This window comes from Cervus elaphus, chromosome 29 (genome assembly GCF_910594005.1).
Source record: "Cervus elaphus chromosome 29, mCerEla1.1, whole genome shotgun sequence".
NCBI lineage: Eukaryota > Metazoa > Chordata > Mammalia > Artiodactyla > Cervidae > Cervus > Cervus elaphus.
Genome location: NC_057843.1, coordinates 43,778,832 through 43,791,075, shown reverse-complemented (window position 1 = coordinate 43,791,075; position 12,244 = coordinate 43,778,832). Strand labels below are relative to the sequence as shown.

Sequence of the window (12,244 nt, the reverse complement as noted above, 5' to 3'; positions counted from 1 at the left end):
TGAGTTGGAAGACAAAATACTTAAAGATATCATTTCCATTTGAATTGTTCTGCAGATTTAGCACACACCCATTTTAAATTTCAGGAGGATTTTTGCAAACAACACTTTTTATGGATGCTTCAGGAAACTATATTCCAGTCACAGGTGGGGAGTTGTTCAGTCCTGAACCCTGCCACAAAGTCTCACACCAGCTTCCACTCAGTTTCCCCCTTTCTTTAAGCTTAAGTAAGCCCTAACACACTAGAGGAACTCTGTGACTGGTGAGATGAAGGGGAAGCAGAGGAAGGAGGACTGGACAGGTAGAAGCCCCTGGAATATTGAACAAAAGTGTTGCAGCTGGGGATGAATCCTTTAAGAACTCAAGACTTAAGGAATGGAGGTTCACATTTTGGGGAAAGGGGTGGAATTCATGACTGGGGAGAGGGGATGGGGACGTGAAAAGGAAGATGCAGTGTATTCAAGGCCTCCACTCTCCTCAGTGGCGGCAGCAGCAGCTGGAGCCGCATCAGAAGGGACTCAAGAAGGGCCCTAACACTGGCCTTTCATTACACCATAATGCTATTATTTGTTCAATTGTGTTTTATACTCACTTGCAATCTCCTGAGGACTTGGATCTCTGAATATTCACTCAAGTATCACTAAAGGCTCCGAGGGGCACTCAGTTAGTTATGGCAGGAGTCAATGAGTGAATGAGTGGATAAAGAATAAATGAATGAATGAAGGTCAAAAACAGGAGATCAACTTGCTCAAAGATGACTGTGTAAGCCTAAACACATTTTTCACTCTTGTGCTTTTTAAGAGTAGAGCAACAGTAAGAAGCAAATCAATTAGCATTCTTTCTGCCCAGTGCAAGATACAACATGCTCTGAATAAACAGATAAGAACCTATTTTCTAATATCAAAGTATCTCTATAGTATTATAATGAGATTTATTACAATTCTGGTTTCACTCACTTGAAACCCATTCCTTGTAGCTTATAGGGAAAAGCGAGGCCTTTCTTTTTTTTAATATTGCAAAGAAGGATAGTGAGATACTCCAGGCAAGAATCATTGTTACCCACCATATATTGTGAATGTGCCTGAACTTTTCAGCTTAAAAATCAAACCATTAAAGTCAAAAGCATATATTAATAATTCTACTTCCCTATTCTTCTGTGTTAATCCATTAACACATGTGTACATACTCAGTCACTTCAGTCACGTCTTTACAACCCCACGGACTATAGCCCACCAGGCTCTTCTGTCCATGGAATTACCTGGCAAGAATACTGGAGTGGGTTGCCATTTCCTCCTCCAGGAATCCATTAACATGCTGTAGTGCAAAAATGTTCTGAATTCTGAATTGTTCATCAAAAGTTGCTGTATCTAAATACAGAGTTAAAAAGAGTCATGTTACAGACATCCCATATTTACCTTGTAAAAAAACACACAATATTCACACCTCTTAACCTATCTTGCCCTATAGCTTTTACACTGGGAATTTTTTTTAATGTATATGTGAATGTATCATTCTTTATCTGCCCAGGGTACCTCAGTAAAAGATCTGACAAAGTGGACAACTGGGTATTTCTTGTGTATGCTTGTTGGTTACCACAATATCCCACAGAACAAAACACAAAAACTAACTAGTCTGTTCACCTTACCTTAATTAAATATTGTCTTTATGTTTAAAAAACATTGACAGAAGTTCTAGTATGTACCAGGCCTGGTGCTAGTGCTCAGTAACAAAGCATTTTCCTAAATGTTCTCTAATTATACTTTAACAAAATCAACTCTGAGGCAAGAATCATCTCACTCATTTTTATAGATGAGTAACTGAGGCTGAGAGGCTGAACATTTGCTCAAGAACTTATGACTCTCCTGTTGTATAAAACAAAGGACCAAAGAAAATGAAATTCATCTCAAAGGTTATACTTTAAAAAACTGCTGCAATATTAAAGTAGTACTTGATGACCATGATAGAAAAAATGTATTTACTATTGTCTGACTGGTAGAGATTTTAGAATTTTTGTGTTAGTTTCCCCTTTGAACCATTCATTTTTTACATTTTGTCACTGTAAAACTGTTTTAAGATTAACCTTAAGGTTCACCAATGTCTGTGTCTTTATAAGGAACTGGAATCTTGCCAAAGAATCACAGAATCAAGGGAGGGGTGACCATGAGTTCAGGTCAGTGACTTCAACACAGATACATGAATGATGATAAATGCCATTAAGGTCCCCAGAGAAGAACAAAAAATAGTAACTAATTCTCTACCACTTGCCTGAAATATCTCCCAAGGATCATACATGTCATAAGGGTCAGGAATTTTGGTTTTTGAGGGAGACAGAAAACAATGCAATTCTCTCTACTCTTTCATTAATCTAAAAGTGTGGTAGGCTGGTCTCTGTAATCCCAGTGGGATCTAAGTAATATTAACTCACTATGCCTCCAAATCGGGAGCCAGGACAGCACGGACTGAACACGGACATTCAAATCCTCCCTGTGCCACCCACCTGGGTCAAACTTCAGTATATTTTTAAAGTGTCTAATCTCTTAGCTTCACGAACTTCGGGAATAATAATAGATTGAGTCATTAGTCAAGGACACCAGCAAGAAAACAGATGATCATCGAGTGCCCCAAAATAATAAGCACATTAAAAACACTCCCTTCAAAAAATAAATAAATAAATAAAAACACTCCCTTCAAGTTGCTGAAAGTTAAGAATGTAAAGTATGGGGAGAGAGTCTTTATAGGACTTGCTAACTCTCAAACATATATTACAACAGGTAAAATACGCCTTCAAGGTTCAGACAACTGAAGGAAGCCTCCAAATCTCAGGCTCAAGGTGACACTACTTACAGGGGTATACATGGAAAAATATTCTTGAACTACAGTGTGTTTAACAAAATGGTCCTTACAAATGAATATGTTGCTGTTGTTGTTTAGTCCCTCAGTCATGTCCAACTCTTTGCAATCCCATGGAACACAGACCTCTGTCCATGGGATTCTCCAGGCAATAACAGTGGAGTAGGTTGCCTTTTCCTTCTCCAGGAGATCTTCCTGACCCAGGGATTGAACCCAGGTCTCCTGCATTGCAGGCAGATTCTTCACCATCTGAGCCAACGGGAAAGCCACCAGAGAAGCCTCAGATGAATACACTTGTCTCTTAATTTTGTATCAAATATATGAGCAAAACTTTTATTGAAGCCAAAAGATCTGATTTAGTTGCTATAGCAGACTCAGGCATATAATAGTTATTCAAAACTTGAAATATGAGGATATCTTTCTACTGTGTTCTTACGTGGGTGTGAAGTAACCTTAGACTTAAGTTGGCACAGCCACTCAACTACCTACTTTCGTATGCCAGTCAAAATTCTGAGTGATAAATAAAACATTAGAGCCACACAATGGATTCTCCTTTGGTTACAAACAGGAATGAAGTACTGATACATGCCACAACATGGATGAACCTTGAAAATGTTATACCAAGTGAAAGAAGCCAGTCACAAATGATTCCATTTATATGAAAGGTCCAGAATAACAAATCCATAGAGACAGAAAGTAAGTAGTTGCTTGCTGATAAGCAAGTAAGGAAGAAATGGGGTGTGACTGCTAATAGGTACAGGGTTTCTTTTGGGAAGTGATGAAAACGTTCTAAAATTGATAGTGGGGGTGGCTGCAAAACTGTAATTTAATAAAAGTCATTGAATTGCACACTTTAAATGGGTGATTAAAGTAGATTTAAATGGACTGTGAATTATATCTCAACAAAAGTGTTCATTAAAAAAAATTCTGCAGCCTTCAAGTCATAATTTTTTTAAGTTTTCATAAAAACTTTAGCTGTAGTTAAATTAGTCACAATGTGCTATCAAGCCCCTTCCTGTTAACTATTAAGTCTCTTTCTTTTAGAAATACATTGTGAAATATTTAATGTTGAAATCACAATGATGGAGATTTGCCTTAAAATAATTCAGTGGGTGTTACAAAGGGGGAATGAGTCTGAGTATACAGTGATCGTGTAAGTGTTGATAACTACTAAAGTTAGGTAATGGGTCACTGGTGGAGGGTGGTCATTGTACTATTCTTTGGATGTGAGTTGAAATTTAAAATTTTCACAATAAAATAGTAAAGTGGAGTGAGGTTCTTAAGACTTCCTGGTTACTAGAGCTATCTCTCTAGTCCATTTAGATTTTCTTTTTAAAAATACAGATGTATTGAAATACAGATAAAATGATGTGATAGCTGAGGTTTATTTCACAATAACACGGGAAATGAATCTGACAAATGGACTAGAGAGCATGCTGAAACTAATTTCTACCCTGCTTGGAAAGCCCATTCTTCTGGAGTTAACAGAACACAGAGGGAACTCCCTGGTGGTCCAGTGGTTAGGACTCCACACTTTCCCTACCAAGGTCCTGGGTTCAATCTCTGGTTGGGCAACTGAGATCCCACAAGCCACCCGGTGCAGGGGGAAGAGGAGGACGCATAGAGCCAGCAACAGAACCAGGAAGAGGTATAGATAAAACAGCCCAGTGTGCAACAACTGGGTTAGGGGTATATGAAAATTCACTGTGCAGTTTTTGAATAAATTTAAATTTTTCCATAAAGAAGAGTTTAAAAAAACAAACAAACACCTCTCACACACATAAATTCAAAAGGTATGCTACTGCTGAGACTCTTGTCCTGCAACAGCAAGAGAGTTAAGGCCATTCTCAAATCCTATTCAGTTGTTCTAGACATGCAGTATCTGTCAGTTCCATTGTCACCGCAAATTCTGAAGACAACCTCAGAACGAGGCCACAAAAAATAACAGCTGCAAGTTTCATATAGAGTTGGGGAGCACAGGGTGGAAAAAAGACCCTATAGAAAAGACTTAATTCCAAATCACTGATTCTTTCCCTGCTCTGGTTTGCTGGGTCCTGGGGACAAGAACCTGCCCAGCCAGCAGGCCCAAACTAGTAGCCTTTACCATCTGATGTGTGCGTGTGTGCTAAGTTGCTTCAGTAGTGTCCGACTCTTTGCAGCCCTATGGACTGTAGCCCACCAGATTCCTCTGTCCATGATATTCTCCAGACAAGAATACTGGAATGGTTAGTTCATCAAATCTAACCACGGCTCAACTGACATCTAAAATGCATTTACCTCTGATATAATTCACAATAGTACACTGATTTAGGGGTTTAATTTTAGGAGAGAAAAAATAGTTTTCAATAATCCTAAACTAGCTATCTTTGACAAGACAAGAGATTATGATTTTACAAAGAGCAAATCCCTAAAATGTATGCAAGAGTCACTTCTGGCCCAGGGTATTTAGAGAAATTAAATGTACCCATCATTTGGCTGAATTTAGGCTGACAAGTGGACTAACGAGCAAGACAGATCCAACCCCTACCTACCCTATTGAGAATATTCCTCCTCGTGAAGTTTTAAAGAACTCCCAGAAGCCTGTGGGAGAGCCCAAGGGCAGGGCTAGGAGGGGGGATTTCTTTATTATATGTTGCACAGATTGTGAATTCCACCCACCATAGCACAGGCCGTACCACAAGAAAATCATCCGGCATCAAAATATTTCAAAAGAACAAACTGGCATCAGTTTAAGTATAAAAACATCAGGCCAGGCTCTACATACCTCATGTTCTTACAGTTCTTTCAAACAATTGCTTTGGGTTCAATTCGTTCTCCCTATAATCTTAAAATTCTTTGGTTCCCATGTGGCTCCTTGATAAATAATCCACCTGCAAATGCAGGAGAATGCAGGAGACCCTGACTGGATCCCTGGGTGGGGAAGATTCCCTGGAGGAGGAAATGGCAACCCACTCCAGTATTCTTGCTTAGGAAATCCCAAGGACACAGGAACCTGGTGGGCTATAGTCCATGGGGTTGCAAACCGTCGGACAGGAGTGAGCAACAGCCACCACGATATTCTTAAAATTGGTCTTGAAAGTGGGCTTGTGCGGACTTGCAAGAACCACCTAATGTTTTTAAGGTATCCTACATTCATTACAGATCCCAATAAGAACTATAGGCATTGCCAGGCTTTTAGATTTAATTTAGAGAAAGGCTGTTTGCATTACATATTCATCTTCCACAATCACTTCACCATGAAGACCTGTTTCCAAGTTTCTCAATCCCCAACAAATCTCAAGACACTCGCTGCCTTGGAAGCTGTGAAATCTTTAAGAGGAAGGGATGCTCGAGGGCAGCAGACTTTAGCCCCACATCAGCCTTCTCTGTTGGAGGCGCCAGTCCCCTAGGGCCAGGCGCTAAGCCAGGTAGACATCTCCAAGCTCATCCACATGATGGCTTCGTGTTCTCAAGAATTAAATTCTGCCTAGCGATTTGTGTGCCTCCAGGAGCCCGGTGCGGGCCTAGGGCCCTCCTTTAACGACCAAGTACCCAGCGAGGTAACACACACTGTTATTACCTCTTGAACTCGTCCCCAAACACAGCGGAGTTACTTTACACCAGATACTTCATGTTCACGTTTGCCTCAGTGCAGAATAGAACAAGTGACGTGCCCCAACCTGTCACTTCACCCATCCCACAAGTACCCCTACTGTGTGCCTGGCTCTGCTGATAAATTGGTGAACAAAACAGATCGAGAGCCTTGCCCTCCCGGTGCGGACGCTGTCCGAGAAGTAAACACTCGATGGCTGAAAGAAGTTACTCATTTCCTTCCCGCTTTTTTTGTTTTTTGCCACCGACCCCCACCCTTCCAATCTCGCCAAGGGCTGGAAATCAAGTTTATCCCACTAGTTTGACAGGAATAACAAAACCCTTTAGTCTACATGTAATAGACACCGTCCAGGTGCAACCCAATTCACCATGGAACTCCACACTCTCTTTACGTCTTTTTTTGTTTTCAGCCTCAACGGCCCAAAAACTTCAACCGGTCTGAGAGGTTCTCCTCCCCAAGTGCAGCCCTGGGGCGATCAATCACGAGGCGGTGGAGGGAACCGGCCGAAGACCCCTGCTCCCCCCGGTGAGCGGGACGCGCGCGCGGCACTCACCGAGGAGCCGGCCCAGAACGGGCACGAGTTCTTCACCTGCGGGGAGCTGCTCAGCGACAGCGCCCCGAAGCTGAGTGCCACCATGCAGCAGCCCAGGATCAGCTGCAGCAGACCGAGCGACAACAGCAGGCGAGCGGGCAGCAGCGCGGAGCCCGGAGCCCCGGCCGCGGCGGCGGCGGCGGCCCGGCGGGAGGAGAGCGCAGGCGGCGCGGCCAGCACCCCGGCGGCGGCGGCCCCGCAGCGAGGCCGCGCCGGGGGCTGCAGCGCAGCTCGGGGCCAGCGCGGCCGGAGTGGGGGCAGCGGCGGCTCCTGGGCGGCGGCGGCCGCGGCGCCCGGGCCCCCGGCCTGCGGCCCGCCGGAGAGCCCGGCCACCGGGCAGCAGGAGCCCGGGAGCACCACGGGCAGGGACATGGACAAGCGGGGAAGCAGCGGCCGTTGGCAGCGGGGAGAGGGCGCGGAGCGGAGCCGCCGGCGCCGCGCTCTGAGCACGCGGGCGGGCTCGGACGCGGAGGGGGCGGGAAGAAAATGCGCACGGCCCAACCACTTGCTGCCTCAGCCGCCGCCACCGCCGCCGCCCCGGCTCCCGCCGGCCGCACCCACCTGCCAGCCGGCGGGTCCGCCTCCTGCCTCCGGCCTCCGGGGCGCGCCCCACTCCCACAGCCTATCCTCCACACCACGCACGCCCTGAGGTCCCGCCGCGCAGCGCCTGCACCCTTTGGGGCCCCGCCAAAGCGGCGCTCTCTCCTGGGGCTCCAGGAGAGGTGCCCTGCCCCAATTTAAAAACAGGTTCCCTCGGGTTAGGAGGGAACTGCGGTCTGGGCGCGGAGGGACCGACAGCCCGCCAAGCTGGGGGCAGGAGCGCCGCAGGAGCGCTGGGGACCCTCGCCCCCTTCCGGTCCAGCCCCGAGCGCGACTCTGGCGACCTTTCATACGAAGGGAGCCCGGCTTTAAACTTTTCCCCCGCCTAGAGGAAGGATGGCAGGAAGAGAGCTGTGGGTGACTTGGTGGGAAAAGTCTAAGCCTCAGGGTTTCGGGAAAGGACGACGCAGAGCAGAGTCACCGTTCGCATGGGGCTTCCCGGCGCTGACTGCTCTGCAGCCCCTCCGCCGGGGAAGTTGGGAGGTGGGGAAACAGGGGTAAGGGCGCTTTCCTGGCACCAGCGTAGGAGTGGGCAGGAAGCCAAAGTTTCCTTGGAAGTATCCCGGCATCCAGAAAGAGAACCAACGGCCTGGAGCGTTGGCAAGGGTTACATACACTCTGTGGCCGTCTCACCTAGACTCCTGAGCTGTATTCGGCATCATCTGGTAGAACATAGAGTCCCAGACTTTAAAAGAAACGGCCTCATAAAATTCTAATCTGTTTTTGGTAATTTATAAAATATATTTAGAACTTAAATAATTCGCCTTTGTAAAATTTTATTTCCTAATGGTAGGAATTCTTATGTGTTGAAAGTCTTCTTATACATAAAATGATTATAATAGATTTTTTCCAGGTTAAGAACCAGAGCACTGTCACTCTGCAGAAAGTCAGTCTCAGTATTAGGTGAGTAATAAGTAAGGGGAGGGTATTTTATATCCTCCTGCCCACTAAACCAAAGGAAACGTGTATCCGTTTTTATGCTCTGCTTACAAAGGCTGTATTTATTTTGTTCATTACTTACTGCAACTCACAATGTAATACACTGCCAATGTGCATGTGTGTTTACATGTACACTTTTTGAATTATTAAAGCACCTGTGATTAATAGTCTCAAGGACTTCTTTTACAAACTCCTCTTAGAAATAAACTTCAAATCCTGGAAAGAAAAAAAGGAGTTGTCTTTTAAAATAAACGTTTGAAGTGTGTGATTTCATGCACTTTAAAACATCTTACAGTACATACTCTTAAATTGCAGGTAATGTTAAATTGAAAGTTTCTCATGTGCCAGATTATACATTTTAATTTATGCACAGCTTAAAGGTATTCAATTTTTAACATTCTACTACATTGTGTAATGTAAAAAAGTCTAATTGAGTCTTGAGAAACTCTGTCAGCTAATAAGTTTATTCTGCAGGTCAGTCTCTGACACCTGAAACATACTGTCAAAAATGTATTCTTTGGGTCTGTGTAGGTTGGTGCTAGAAATCAGATATCCTCCTTTCCTTTGGATGTTTAATGGCTGGAAAGGGAGAGCTCCAGGAGAGCTGGTAATGGTCTGTTTCTTGGTGTGGATGCCAGTTCCGTGGGTGAGACTCATTCTGAGAAAATTCATGGAGTTGTACTTTGTGCAGTGCTCTGTTTTTTATATTTAAATATTTTCAAATCTTTCTACGTACTTTACCCTTAATTTTTTGTCTGTTTCCCTATATAGAAACAGATGACAGCAAAGGTAACTAAAATCCATAGATAGTTTTATCCAATAGCTTCACGTATTTTTTCAGGCCACTAAACCTTTTCCTAAGCTGCTAATTAAGAGTTGTTGCACAGCAATTTTCTTTTATGTTGTTGTTATTGGCCATATTTATAGCTGTAAGATTCTTTTCCATCAACCCAAATCCATGAAACTTTGCCCCAACTTTGAAGATTATGCCAAATAGCACTCTTGGGCATTTGATGCAAGATTGATTCTTTGCATCCCCCCCAAACAATTGGTTATAGTAAGTCCTAAGTTATACCTGATCAGGCTGAGTTATATGTTACTAAATTCTTAAAGGATGATTCAGAGTCACTGACTTCATGTTGGCTTAAAAAAAATTAAGTGAGGATTTTGGAAAACAGTCAGGCAATTCCTCAAAAGTTAAAGAATTATCATTTGACCCAATAATTCCATTCCTCGGTATATACCCAAAAGAAGTGAAAACATATGTCCACATAAAAGTTTATACACAAATAGCATTATTCACAATAGCCCAAAAGGTAGGAGCAACCCAAGTGTGGGTGAATGGATAAATGAAATGTGGTATTATGGATAAATAGATAAACAAAATGCAGGAGAGCCATACAATGGGATATTTTCAACAATATAAAGTGGTGAAGTATTGGTTCATGCTACAACATGAACGAACCTTCAAAACATCATGCTAAGTGAAAGAAGATAGTCCCACAAGATCATATATTATGTGATTCCATTCATATGAAATCTCAACAGCAGACAAATCCATAGAGACAGAAAGTAGATTAATGATTGCTTAGGAATTGGAATGGGGGGAGTGGTTAGAAGATTGAATGGGGGTTTATAGCTAAAAGGTCAGGTGACTTTTTGAAGTGAAAAAATCTTTTGAATTCTATTGTGATGATTGCACAACCTTGTGAGTATACTAAAAACCAATGAATCGAACACTAAGTGGGGGAACTGTATCTCAATAAATATTACAGGTGAATCTATCATTATCTCTTAATAAAGCCCTTACTAAGACATATGAAGAATAATTAAAATAAAGACAAACATGTGGAAAATGTGACCAGGCATTTCGTTAACATTTCGTAAAAATGCAAGGAAACAGTGGTTGTAGTGTATTGTTGGGTGGAACCCAGCTGCCAGCTTTCCTCAATATCAAAGCCAAATTACAAGGAGAAATTTACATCAACTCCTCCCTTCCACATACCTCATTTTCCACTTCCCACACTCAAAGCCTTTTCTGCCTAGGAATTCAAATTCTTTCACTCAGGTTACACTGGACACCTTTATACAAACTCCCCAGTGCTTCCCACCATTTCTCAGAAGCCCCAACCTGTCAGCTAATTAGAGTGCTAGGAGAAACATGTTCCCTGGCAGCCTGCCTCCAGTACTTACCTTTTATGAGGAGAAAGGCTTCTCTGAAGAAGGCAGAGTGGAATCCAGAAGTCCTCCTTTAATTTGGTGTCTCTGGAGCAGCTTTGCTAAGTTTGGTCCATGGACTACAGAACCACTTGACAAGTAGGTTGAAATGCAGGTTCATGGGCTTCCTTTACACTCACAGAACCTGACAATCTGGAGAGAACTGGCAAATTGCATTTTAACAAATTAAAAAAAAAAAAACATGAATTGATAACAATGATAGTAGTCAGACTCAAGAATGTTTACATGGGCATTTTTATATGGGAGGGGACTAGAAGTAGCTTAACAGTTGGAAGGGATTTGGCTTGAATGCAAACTTAGATGTAAATATGTTGGAGGGAGAGGTTTTGCGGGTCCCCAGCCAGGCACTGCTGCCCAGGTGATTTTTATGCACAGGAAGGACTGAAACCACTGGGTTCTACTGGGAAGGGGACCAAATTAGGAGCCAGACATCCCAGGTTCCAGTCCCTCCTCCACAGAGTGATCCTGAGCAGCTCCAAACTTCTCTAGCCTCTATTGCTTCATCTGTTTCAGGTTCAAATTTGTGATGCTTCAACTGCCTGAGGGCTACCAAGGCCTGCAATTTGGAAATTCAGCCATTCTATCACCATGATTTCTCAGGTGATCAACATGAGAGCAGAGACCAAGAAAAGCAGGGGAACTAAGGTGCGGAATAGTTAAACTTTCAGACCCAGCACACCCAGGACAAAAGGTAAAATGCTTCATTCTAAACTTTAAGGCCTGAAGTACCATGGTCTCATGTTTTCCCCTGAGGTACAATTTTGAACAAGGACTGTGTCCAGGAAATTGAGTGGCAACTTGCATTATAAAATTTACTTTGCAAAGAAAGAGCTGTGGAATTTTTTTCTAATTAAGAGAAAGAGAGGGGGGGAAAAATGGAAGAAAAGAAAGCAACTTGAGCAGAGCTGGGCAAACCAGGTACTCTTGCTTTTCTGAAATAATGGTGCAGGTTGGTTGTTAAGGATTTCTAATGCCACTGGCCCCAAGACAGACTTATCTATTAAACAGAAGGGCTGTGGCCATACTTTTCTCTTTGAAATTAAATACTGAAGAACTTCTTATAATGCAAATCTCAAAAAATACAATTCAAGTCAATTGCTCTAAAAATTATTTATGGCTTATAATTTTCTAGGAGATATAAGTTACACATATATATGTAATAAACTGTGTTTTATATGCATGTGTTTATGAGAGAGTATGTGTATATTCGCGTGTGTGCGTGTTGTGAAACCTTGTAATCTCAGAGCTTCCTGGTTCAAGTTTCTGTAGACATTAAAGCTGTAATTCACCTTTGAGCACTTTTGAAGAAATCTCTTGAACAAATCTTTTAGTTATGCCAAATGTGAAGACTAGAAGATGTTTAGGAAAAACCTGGAGGATAACAAGAGAGGCTGTCCTTGCCTGGTATGATCAGAGTTCTCACCCTCCACTAAGG

General features: G+C 43.0%; 1 protein-coding gene across 2 annotated transcripts in view; it reads right to left on the bottom strand.

Annotated features, from left to right (window-relative positions):
* Positions 1-7,526, bottom strand: part of FAM189A2 (family with sequence similarity 189 member A2) — a 74,029-nt gene extending 66,503 nt beyond the window's left edge. For both annotated transcript variants that reach the window (XM_043891183.1, XM_043891184.1), the window contains exon 1: positions 6,994-7,526. In XM_043891183.1, coding sequence (XP_043747118.1) covers positions 6,994-7,404 — 411 coding nt within the window. In that variant the 5' untranslated portion in view covers positions 7,405-7,526. The remainder of the gene's footprint in view (positions 1-6,993) is intronic.
* Positions 7,527-12,244: the final 4,718 nt, after the last annotated feature.